Genomic DNA, 12,934 nt, shown 5'->3' on the forward strand with positions numbered 1-12,934 from the left:
GGTATGAAAAAGTGAAAGTTCTAGTTTGTTGTAAACAGTACACATAACTTGGATGGCAGTGACTATTTTGGAATAAGTATCTTGAGCCCTCTTCCAGAAAATTATAAAATGTATAGAAAATGCAAGTATTTAGTCTGGAAACACCTTTTTTCCCTCTCTCTCTTTAAAAACAGTATAATTAGACATTTGGATATAATAGAGTCTTTTTACCAGACTAGTCTAAATAAATGATCCGAAAGGCTTTTGTCCCCATTGTATATTTTACAATGCTCAAAGGGTTAAGACAAGGTATTAATTACAGCAAATGGATTTTTCTAACTCTAGAACTAAGCACTGAGTTATGCTCCTATCCCAGTTTTCTTCAAATCACCAAACTAGCAGAAATACTCAGATCCCACTCATTGACTTGTTCTAACTGTATACACAGAGGTTGTCCTATTCTGTAGAGACAAGGCCCAATTTTCAGAGAAGATGACTGCATATGCCAAATTAATTTTTTTTCCACTTTCTGGGATTAATTTTGTCTAAATTTTATAATTGGTAATCACCAAAACATTAAAATAATTCAAGGATTATTTTAATTTTTTTGGGCAGGGGGAAGGGTTGATATTACAAAGGTCAACTTGGTTGTAACCACTTCATCAAATTGCTCATGAAAGAGAACTGCCAACCCCTTTCACTTGTGTCCACATGGTGAGGACCAAATGTCACAGTGACCGACACACATTTTTTTTTCACTCAAATCATTAAGAGCATAGCATTTCAGATACTTTAAATACATCATCTGAAGAGAAAGGAAAAATGTCCTAGTTACCCCTTGTGGGGACCAGGCTCGGGGGAAAGCATTCATGGTTACCATCTACAGACCATATACATTCCTGAAGGACGCTTCCGGCACTAGACGAGAACATGTTTGTTTTCCCTCCTTCATGAATTCAAGGCGGGCATGCTGCACATGACTCACTTTATACACGCCGCATTAAAATCATTTCTTAAAGTTCAACATCTAGTGAGAGGGACACGAACTGTGCGGCACAGTACAAGAATAAGCAGAGAAAGGAAAACAGATTGCAAGGGCAATAAGATCAATTTAGCAACTCCAGATTGAGATTGGATGATGACACATGGTATCCACAGAAAACTTTTGAAAATTGAGCCCTGTGTGTTCCAGGGAAAAACAATTTGCTAATTTAACCCCCACTCTTCACTGCTCACTGTTTTCTTGGATCCTAAAGTTTTGGGGTGTGTGTGTGTGTGTGTGTGTGTGTGTGTGTGTATAGTTTTCAACCTCAAAATTCATCATATTCAATCTTGAGGGCTAGAAATTATTAATCCCTCAAATTAGTGGATTCTATCTATATGTTGCTCTCTGAAAAAGTAGGAAGTTTCCCCATTATAACCATATTCACATAGCTTATAAGGTTCTTTTGGAATAAAACATGTAATATCATTATAGATTATAAAATTATAAGAATCTTATAAGTCTATAGATTATTAGTACTGGATCGTAACCCTAGGTCGGATGGAAAGAAATCCTTTCTTTAAATCCATACTCCATGTACAAGTATATGACTCTGTTGACAAAGATTTAGTGTCCGAAGTCTTTTAGAAAAATACCGGTAGCAACAAATCATAAAAACTGGAGTAAGACTTTCAAACTATGCGATGAATATGCAATTGCTTCAATTTATTTGGACATGGGAATGATTTATAATTTGACTTTCAAATGAATACCCTAAGTCAAATTGGATCTGGGGGTTCGATGTAAGGAATCTATAGCCCATTGTGGAGTCCAAACCATTGAGGAGGGCACAAAGGGAAATGCTGGTGCATGTGTGTACACATTCTTCAGTATTAAAGATTTCTGGCACTCAACCTTTTAATCTTGTTCACATTGTGGATCAGAAAGCAATTAATTGGATTAAGTTGGAAAATGACTTCATTTTGCTAGGCTCTACCATGTTTTTCTTTAGAAAACAGTGAACAATGAGGGGAAGAGGTGAATCATGGAGGGTTCCAAAGACCCTACACCTCTCATCTCCATCTAAATTTGCATGTTGCAACCAGAGGCCAATAATGGTACAAACAAATTCACCATTAAAATGAAAAGGGATGATGACAAAAAAAATGCATTTAAAGTTTGTTGACACATAGGAGGAAAGTCATAACTACATTTTGTCTAGTACAGAACACCAGTACTAAAGGAAAACAAACAACTCACAAACGAAAACAAAAATTTTTGATGTTGAAAATGAAAAGTGTTTTTTTTTTGCCATTTTAATCTTAATTTCACTTCATTTTACTTGTAAACATTTCATAATGCACAATGAAGTGGATAAATGTTTATTGAGGCTTAGCTTAAGTTTTTTGGTGAGGGGTGCAAACATGTTGATATTTAGAAGGGAATAAAATGATGACCATTTAAATGCTATTAAGATTAAAAAAAGCTACGGTCCTAGTGAAGACTCCAAAAATATGCCTGATTCGTATAGCACAATATATGAATCAATTTTAAAACTATTCATATTTATAATGTTTGAAATTTAATTAGGAAAATTTAGTTGATGTTGTTTGTTTTGATGCACCTAAGAAAATTAAGCAATAAATATACCATTCATTGCTTGTGTAGTTAAGTCATTTGGTATAGTAAACATGACAGATTGGCTCCTCCCTCCCCTCCCCCCCACGCCCCCACCGACAAACTGGGTAAATTCAACCGTCTAATTTTGTATAGGCCTTATTAGGAATCTGCAAATTCTTGTGCTTTCCCTCATTTTTGGCTTGTTTTGTTTTTTGTTTTTTTGTTTTTTTTTGCTTATTCATTTTTTTACTACTTAAGTAAATGGGTGTGCCCACATTTAAAACGAACAAACAAATAAAAAGGATGGACCATTTAACACAGAGGCGCTATTTCACATTGATAATAATGGGGATAGGCTCACCTTCCAAACTGGCGGCAGATGGATACCCCTCTGTGCTCACACATGAGCGCCCGTGTGTGTGCACAAACACAAGCATACACATAGACACACACATACACTGAAAAAGATGCACTGCGATAAGTACCTGCTCAATTTTTTTTTTTACTTTCTAAAATTAAAATGAGACAAGGAGGGCTTAGAAAATATGTCATGTTGCTTGGAGGTAGGGGAACTCTACTTTGAATGACACAAGTTGGTATTAAAACTAGCCTGCTACCCCATAACCCTAAGCAAATCTGATTTGTAAGAAAGTGAAATTCAGTTCTAAACAAGAAAAACTAGGTTTACCATCACTTGGAGAGAGGTATTCAAACCCCCCTTTCTCCAACCCCCTCCCCCACCCTAAATTTCCTTTGAAGAATATGTAACCTGCCCTTACTTCGGGGAATTGGAAAATGACAGGCACACCTTATTAAATGGATTTTAGAGTTACTCATATTAACAAAAAGTACTAAACCTTAGCTTCAGTTCTGTTTTTAAGGCACCATGTAATAGCCGAGGTACAATGATCCCTGATGTACATTCTTAAATGGCAATGGTCCATCTAGCCACCTACTCCAATCCTAACAAGTCGGGAATAAGTAAAAGTGAGGTGTGCCAGTTACACTGCCTTAGTTTTCTTCTTAAAATTTAAATCCACTTACTTTAGGAACCAGGAAATATCTTTTTTTTTTGAAGGAAATAATGACGCAGGTTGCTACATTCCTTGCATTCTATAAATTATCTTTTAGAATAGCAGCACATTGAACTACTATTAGGAAAAAAAAAAGACCTGGAATAGAAGAAAGTCATCCAGATGGAATGGTTTCCTGTATGTCCAGCTGAGCATAAGTAGCATGTACATTTAAAATAATAATAAAAAAGTCGTTACTTTTTTTCAGTTTCAGTATCTAACTACAACATCTCCACTTAACAGCAGAAAGCATCTGTGTGCAGTGGTCCCAAATACAGACTCAGTAGTATTCAAACAGAGGGATTGGTACGCAAATAATATCTAAAACTTGATGTTTAACGGAAGCTTGCATTGTTAATGTGGTTTTATAATTATGCATACATATTACATACACATCAACATGATCTCTGGCAAGTCTGTCATTTATTCTATGCTGATAAATGCACAGCTCAATTTTTTTCCTCAGAGAAAAATAGGTGACCTTCCCAACCCTCTAACATTATAATAAAAATGCTCTGTATTCTCCCTCCACACTCGGAAATATTATCAAAATAGTGTCTTATGGTTCTGTCCAATGAAAAGCACCTTTCAGAAGCAAATTTGATGCATCTGCTGTCAAATGAATATATGCCTCCAGTGTAAATCAAAGGAATTTGTTTCTTTTGATATTTCACAGAAGTGCACCTAATTAAAAAACTTACATATGAAATCATACACCATGACTAACAATTAACATTAACATATTTTTAAACTATGAAAAAATGTAAATTACTTTTTAATTATAAAGGACAAAAACATTGACATTAAGCTTTGCAAAAATCCTTCTTGACACCCGAAACTAAGAAAACTCTTCATATTGAGAGGCAAATGATTTGTTTACAAAAAAAATTAAACAGACCTGGCAAAAATACATACACCCATTCCATTTCACAACTCTGAAAAAAGGTAATGTTCAGCACAGATAGAATTTGACAACAGTCGACCTTCAGGCTTATTCTTTTGCCAACTTAAGCCCAACATCACCAGGGTTAAATATAATCTGGAAAAATAAGCTTTAATATTTGTTAGACTGCAGTATAGGTGTTTCCAGTGGCGCTGCACTGTCTGATAGTCTGAGTACTTGTGACAATGTGCTCATTGTGAATGGGATTCAGAAGGTTCTGCTGTACCCCACTCTCGAGGACTGGCTGTAGGCAGCCCACCTGAAATGCCTGGTTCAGCTCTGTTTTCTCCCTTTTGGCTTGAGGCTCTGCAGAATCATCCAGTTCTTCATCTATTTCACTTTCAACTTCACTGCCTTCATCTGCACAAACAAAAAACCATGAAGACTCAGGCTAGAGAGGGTCAAAAAAACCTAGCTGTCTTTGGATCATAACCTAAAGGGCCCCAGTCAACAGAATGTTCAAATGGCTGCAATGAGAAAATGATTTCCTTAGTTTCTCACTCTGAAGAGCCAAATCAATGGCTTTTCTCCTGCTGTTTGCCTCCATTACTGTTTTTATGGGCTCTATAGTGGCCCTTTAAAATATTGTAGAGAAAATAACTTAATAATCATTTTCTGTGTGCAACAACCTGGCTGCTGTTTCCTAAAGATCTGGTGGAATCATGTTAAAATAAACATCCAGGATATCCTCTAAGGGAAAAAGACACCACAAAAGGGCCACATTTGGGGTGGGTGGTGAATACAGGAGAATCAGTCCTATTCATTCTATCTTGGGTAATTGTGGGATGGGGTTGGGGTGGGGCAGGGTACTGTTTGGGGCATAACATTAATAAAAGTCTTAGGTCTGTTATATTTCATAAACACCATTTGATGAAGTCACCTCATTTCTTACGAACTGCCTCCCTGGGTTTTTTTTTTCAGTCTAGTATCCCACCCAAACTGAGACCCAGGGTCATCACCCCAGTCTACCGTAGAGATGGCCATAAATTTGATGGACACTTGCTCTACAGTATCTCTAGGGTTCATTAAACTGGGGTGATGAGCCTGGGACTCAGTTTGGGGGACATACTATACTACAGGTAATTCAGGGAGACAATGCATTAGAGACAAGGTGAGATAACATTGAAAAGCGCATTGTATTTCTATATTCCTAGAAAACTCTCTAGGAGTAAGTTTTAGAGCAATGCATTGGTATAGGGACTTTTCCTTACTGGGAGTTTCAAGTAAAATTACGCGTTTAGTTTGTGTGTGTGTGTGTGTGTGTGTACGTGTGTGTGTAGTTATGAGGACAAAAGTGAATGCTGTAAAGTTCAAAGACATTATATCAATAAGAAGGAGCATGTTTTAAGGTAAAGAGAGCTGGATCTTGAATTGGAAGTCATATGTCTTCCCTACAGCTTAGTTTCTTTAATTTTCAAATGAAGTGATTATACCAGAGGAATCTTTAAGCTCCTTGATAACTCTAAAACTCAGTGAATCCAAGATCCAAGAGAACATCCTACTGGGGGTTGGGAACCTGTGTCCTCAAGGCCACATGTGGCCCTCTAGGTCCTTAAGTGGGGCCCTCTGACTGAATCCAAATTTCACAGAACAAATGAAATTTGGATTCAAAGGGCCCCACTTGAGGATCTAAAGGGCCACATGTAGCCTTGAGGCTGTAGGTTCTCCACCCCTGAGTTTAATTCTTTAAAAACTAAGGCAGTGTAGGGAAATTCTCCATTTTTTCCCTACTTCTAGAAGAATATCTTAGCCAAGAAAACATTTGTGTAATATTTCAAATACTTACCTTTATCCATATTTCCAGGGGACACAGCATTTAAGTCACCAAACTGCAAGACAATAGCCATTTATATAATAGTCAGAACAAATACAATAAGAAGTAAAAGAATGTATTCCATACCATCTTTTTAAAAATGTTAAAGTTGTGATCTTTTTGCTCCCTAATTACATGAGACAAATAAGTTCTTGATTGAATTCGCAGAATTTACAACTAAATCTCCATTTGGCTGTCCTAATCATTTTGTAACGAGGTAAATTATAAACAATTAAAAAAATTTTACTGGCCCATTTTACTATTTAAAGAAATTATGCAGAGATGGAATCCATGAAATCAAATTCTCCAGATTAAAATGGATGTTTTAATAGATTCTGGAAGACTGGACCAAGTAAGATGTACCAACTCAAAATAAGCAAGCAACCCTCTAACTCTATGCCTTAATTAATCACTGGAAAACCTTTCTGCATTAGAGAAAGCCAATACAATGGAACATTAATTTTTAATGCTTTTCTTCTTATAAAAATGAAAAGCCAATGAGTAATTAACATGGTTAGAGTAGGACTCAACCTGGGGCACATAGGTTTCAGGGGGTCTGTGAACCTGAATGGGGAAAAAAAATTAGGTCTTTATGTTCACTAGCCTATAACCTCTTTTGTATCTCATGTATCTTATTTTATATGCATTTAAAAACATCATTCTGAGGAGGGGTGTTACTAGATTGCTCAAGGGTCCAAGATACACAAGAAAGGTTAAGAACCTCTGGTTTAAAAGTTTGTGAAGGCATTGATTTGGGTCTCTTTTTCACTATGACAATCTGTTACTATGATTTACATAAAGGAATACATTTTTCAAAGTGCTTGTAACATCACCAATGGAAGCACAAGGATTTGGAACAATGGGCAAAATCATTTATGGAGATACCATACAACAGTATGTCTGACAGCTTTTTCTGCTATATTGGCTAAGTGCCTTCTACCTGCAAAGCACTGGCCTTGGTTTTGGGGACACAAAAGTAGAAAATGTCACGTCTTGGATCATATCTTGAACAATCATTCTCCAATGAGAAAACGCACTTTGGAAGACTAGGAATGAAGATGATAAAGTGAACAACTGAGCAAGAACCTGAAATGGTAGAAGAATCACCCAAAGAAAAACTGTCACTTGAAAGCCTTCACATTTTGGGTCAAAAGAGGCTTGTAAATCTGAAGATTTATTTGTCATTACCAGAACTCCAGATCTCATGATCAGTTTATAAAGGGATAAAACAGGTTTGATGAAAATGTGGAGGTTTGAATGCTAAAATTTAGTTTCCCCTCTCTCCGCCAGGGATGACTATAAAATTGCAAGGCTCATTTTTAAAACATCTAGAATTTATATGTTCCAATTAATGCTGGACATACACCTAATTAACTCACTGTAACTAATATACATTTGAACAATGATTGCTCAAGACATTGGTGGAGTTCTTCTTTTGAAATTGCCTTCAGGGCCAATTTATAAATGACAGAAGACAATCAATTTTACTAATTTGTAGTCAATCATGCCTGGGCCTTAACTCCAGGTGGTAAAAGTTCACTTGATCACCTATTGTAGCCATAAGACTCAGCTCTCAACAATTTTTTAACTTTCCAAAAAATCAAGTCAACCTTGGCCTGCTAGCTGTTACTATTCATGATCTTCCACCTTCCATTGCTGTGCCTTTCCCCAGGTGGTTTGCCATGTCTGGAATGTATGCCTTCCTTATCTTTACTTCATAGAATCCTTAGATTCCCTCAAAGCATAGTTCAGATCCCATCATCTACCTATATGAGGCCTTTATTAATCCTCCTACTTATTAGCATTTTCTTGCTCCTGAAATTACTCTGTATTTACTTTTGTACATGTCACACCCACCCAGCAGAATGTAAGTTCTTAGAGTGTGTTCACTGCCCTAGAGTTTTTGCCTCTGAATCTCTAGCACAGCACACTGGCACATAGAAACTTTGTTTGATAGAACTGAATCCTATGAGGATGAAAATTTACCACCAAGTACATTTGAAAGAATATGTTTTAGGATCTCTAGACAGTGCTAAGATGGGGCACCACAGAGTTCTGAAGCCACTGCAGCAGGAACAGATGCAACAACACTCCCTCACCTACGTGAGTTCTGGTAAGTAGTTTTTTTTTAAATCAGTCATATTACTTCAGAGTCACAACTGGTTTATCTAAAATAGTCAGAAAGGCTGAATTGTGGTTCCAAGGTGTTCCTGTTCATTGGGTTCGCATATTGTGATCCTAACAACAAACTCAAACTTAACATCAGCTTGCAGATAGGTTGAATCATGGGAGGGCCTGATCTTTCTAACTTTGAGTAGGCAAGGTAAGAAATGAGCGGTTGTTTGTCTGCAGGGTCAGTTTCTGTTGCATATGAAACTTCTGGAGGATTATAGGCAGAAGAATTCCAATGTAGGGAGAGTGACTCAAAGGCTACTTGGCATTCATGTGTTTCTTTCAACAAAAGCATATTTTTGATGGGCAATTCAGATACTCATACAAGCTTATAATTGGAATGGGTTTCATAGGAAATCCTACCTGTTACTGACCAAGAATCACCCCATAACCTCCCTGACAAGTGATTATTCAGCTTCTGTTTACTACTAACTGCCTGTGTGACCTTAGATAAGTCACTTTACCCTTTTGAGTCTCAGTTTCTTCACCTCTAAAATGAAGGGGTCCAACTAGACAATGTCTCTGAGGTCTCTTCCAGCTCTGCCAATGATCTCAGTGACGGGGGTACTCATTCCTTTCTGAGGTACACTATGTTCCTTTTAGCATACAACACTGCTATAAAGAATGAATCTACACATGGTTTGCCATATCCTCTTCTGAACATTTTATTGATATTTTGGGTGAAGGTATGCTTATCAGATTTGCAGAGAACATGAAGCTGGGAGGGATAATTAATAGGTCTAATGGCAGAATCAGGCTTCAAAAAGATACTGACTAGGGTAGAAAAATGGGTTAGTTCTAATTAAATAAAATTTAATAGAGTTCAACATAATGCCTTTCACTTTGTTTCATGGATCATGAAACCATGTTATGGTTTCATCCTTACATGACAGAATCAGGATCCAAAATGATAATGACAGACTAGAATGATGGGATGACTTTAGGAAGGTGAAATGTAAGAGTAAAAAATTTAAGGCTTGTACCTAGGTTCAAAAAATTAACTACATACATACAAGATGGGGGATGCAGAGCTAGAAAATAGTTTATACGAAAATTGCCTGGAACACAAGCTCACTAGGAGTCAATACTGGAAAAAAAAGGAATGCACTCTTAGATGGTGTAAACAGAAATATGGCATGAGGGAGATAATCGTCCTGGTACTACATTTTAGGAACGATATTGACACGCTGGATAGCACTGAGAAGAAGATGAGGATGGCTGAGAGGACTCAGCATCAGTTTCAAATCCCCACGGAAGGGGCTAGATGGAGGGCATAACATTGACTACTACAGAATGCTACAGGATTTATGATTTAAATTTGATGTACATGAAGTATGTTATCACAGTTTCCTCTGGGAAATCTTCAGAAGCATGCATCTTCTTTCCCATTCATTTGAACAACAAGCAATTGGTATAGTCATAAAAAAGTATATGTAAGCTGGTTATTTTTTTTAAAGGCACAGCCACACAACTAGAGAAATGTGTATTTAGACATACAACAATTATATATTGTCAATAATTTAGAAGAACTTTTGAGGTTGGGGATGGAAGCTATGTTATTGGCACTAAGTATTTCAGATTGATAGTAATATTTCAGAAGAAATCCGATTAATCATATTTTCATAAATATTATGCTAAACTTTCTTTACAGGCATTTATGTAATTTTTTCTTTACAGATGTTTATGTCTTTTTTTTCAGATTGTCCCAGATTATCACATTATTTGTAACTGTTAATTAGTACTATTACTACTACTACTACTGGTATATGCACATATATGTACGTGTATACATATATGTGTGTAAGTATGTATATATACACACACATATATATATATGCAAAGATATTCATAAAAATAGTGTGTGTATTGATCCATCCATCCATCCATCTATTCTAACATCCATTCACACCCACCCACCCACCCACCTACCACACACACATACACGCATACACACTCCCCCTGCATAATTATTTTCCTTTTCATTGTTACAGATTTTTTACATTTCTAATCCCCATCTGCAGCCTACTATAAATATGTGAAAATGGCATAAGCAGGTAGGAATGTATATGTTTATATTTATGGTATACTTGCTCACTGCATCTGTGTGGAGGAAGAAGGGTGTAGTGGAAGGAGGGTTAGAGTTAGAGTCAAGAGAGACCTATGTTCAAATCCCACTTCAGATATTTACTTAATGCAAATCATTTAACCTCTCTAGGCTTCTTTCTCATCTGTAAAAAAGGAATAATATTACCTGAAGTACATATCTCACAGGGTGGTTGTGGGGAGCAAATAAGATCAATACATAAAAAAATCTTGAAAATCTCAAAAGTGTAATATAAATTGTAACTATTATTATGAGGTATGCAATTTAAAAATGGGGTCCTTTGGGGAAGCCTGGATTGCAGATAACTTTTTCTTTACCTATTCTAAATAACTACAGTGCTTTTTTGGACAACAGGACCAAACTTTTTATTTCTGTTTGTCCTGTTTGACCTAAAAAAAATGGAAACTTCCTTTAATTTTTAATATAGGAATTTCACACTCAACTGCACTAATTTATTGTTAAAGAAATTAATTTAAATTTGTTTTCTGTCCTGGGGGGTTGGGTTGGTAGAAATGTTTACCCTGGAGAAGAATACATTTAAAGGAGGCATTGATCAACATGCATTTATTAAGCATCTATTACCTTATCATAGTTATCTCAGGTGCTAGGAATACAAAGACAAAAATGAAATGGTCCCTGCTCTTCAGGAGGCTACATTTTAAGCAGGACAAATGTCATGTATATCTCAAGAGCTGCAATATGGAGGAGATTAAACATGTTTTGCTGGGCGCCAGAGATGAAAATTAGAAGCAGTGTGTAGAAGCTGAAGAACTATATATAAAAACAAATATACAATGTATATATAAATGGAAAGAACCACTAAAAACCCCTCAAAGTGGATGCTGCAAGATTACAAAGAGTAAGCCTGCCTTGAAAGGAGAGATATGAAAAGATACCCCACCCCAACTTTATCCTTTGTAGAAGTTAGAGGTCTAGGAGTCTTATGTATTGAATATTTTTGATGCACTGATGAATTATGCTAATTTTTCCCTCTTTATTATTTGTTATATGGGATGGCTCTCTCAGAAGGGGGGAGGGAGTGATACTCAGGAAAATTATAATGATAAACAAGACATCACTAAAAATTTGTTTAAAAATAAAGAAAGATACTTGGTCTTGGAGTCAGAAGACCTGGGTTAAAGTTTGAACTCTTCTACTTATTAGCTGAGTGGACCCGGGCAAGTCACTCCCCTATCTGGGACACACGCGCATGCGCGCGTGCGCGCACACACGTAATTAAGAAGCTGAGCTAGATGATCTCTAAGGTCTTTTTTATTTCTAACATTCTATGACTCTGAGCTTTGGACAGGAAGGATAAAGTAATCATAATAGTAATGAAAATTCCTATTGCTTTTGTTTTTATGGGGAGAGGGGGCAGCCAAGATGGTGGCTGGAAAGCAGGAACTTGCCTAAAGCTCTCCCTCAGGTCCCTCTAACATGTATAAAAATGGCTCTGAACAAATTCTAGAATTTCAGAACCCACGAAATAGCAGAGGGAAGCAGGACTCCAGCTCAGGACAGCCTGGATGGTCGCTGGGTAAGGTCTATTGCACAGAGCTGGCAGCGGAGTGGAGCAGAGACCAGCATGGGCTGTGCCTGGACCAACCAGACCAGGAGCCGGGCAGAACAGGCCCTAGTGCCCTGAATCAGTGAGCTGTGACAGTTACCAGACTTCTCAACGCACAAACAACAAAGACAACAGAGAAGGTTAGTGGGAAAAAGCTTCTGGGACAGAGTGAAAGGAGTTCACAGTTCAGCCACTGCCCCGGGGGTGGCAGAAGTGGTGCAGCTCTGAGGCTGCTTCCAGAGCTACAGCTGAAGTTGCTTCCAGCCCCAGGCCCACCTGGTGGGAGGAATTAAGTGGCGGATCAGAGCGGGAGTGCAGAGCTTGCTTGGATCTGAGTCACGATCCAGGTTGGTAGTTCTTGGGGGAGGAGGAGTGCTGGTGTGGCAGAGCTTGCTGTGTAGAAATAGCTCTGAAAACAGCAGTGCAGCCCCTAAAGCTTGGGACAAAGTACTCTCTACTCTACAAGCAGTCATACCCAAAGAAAAGCTCAAGGGTCAAGTAGTTGGCTGGGAGCATGAACAGGCAGCAAAAACAAACTCAGACTCAAACTCAGACTTTGGAATATTTCTTTGGTGACAAAGAAGACCAAAACATACAGCCTAAAGAAGTCAACAAAGTCAAAGAGCCTACATCAAAAGCCTCCAAGAAAAACATGAATTGGTCGCAGGCCATGGAAGAGCT

At 37.5% G+C, this 12,934-nt stretch overlaps 1 protein-coding gene across 2 annotated transcripts in view; it reads right to left on the bottom strand.

Annotated features, from left to right (window-relative positions):
• Positions 1 to 3,732: 3,732 nt before the first annotated feature.
• RFX3 (regulatory factor X3) overlaps positions 3,733 to 12,934 on the bottom strand; it is a 177,275-nt gene continuing 168,073 nt past the window's right edge. The window contains exons 15-16 of one of the 2 annotated variants that reach the window (XM_036739384.1): positions 6,384 to 6,426; positions 3,733 to 4,957 (exon numbers count right to left, since the gene is read on the bottom strand). In XM_036739384.1, coding sequence (XP_036595279.1) covers positions 4,719 to 4,957; positions 6,384 to 6,426 — 282 coding nt within the window. In that variant the 3' untranslated portion in view covers positions 3,733 to 4,718. The remainder of the gene's footprint in view (positions 4,958 to 6,383; positions 6,427 to 12,934) is intronic. The other variant, XM_036739383.1, reaches the window with a different exon arrangement.

This window comes from Trichosurus vulpecula, chromosome 9, assembly GCF_011100635.1.
Source record: "Trichosurus vulpecula isolate mTriVul1 chromosome 9, mTriVul1.pri, whole genome shotgun sequence".
NCBI lineage: Eukaryota > Metazoa > Chordata > Mammalia > Diprotodontia > Phalangeridae > Trichosurus > Trichosurus vulpecula.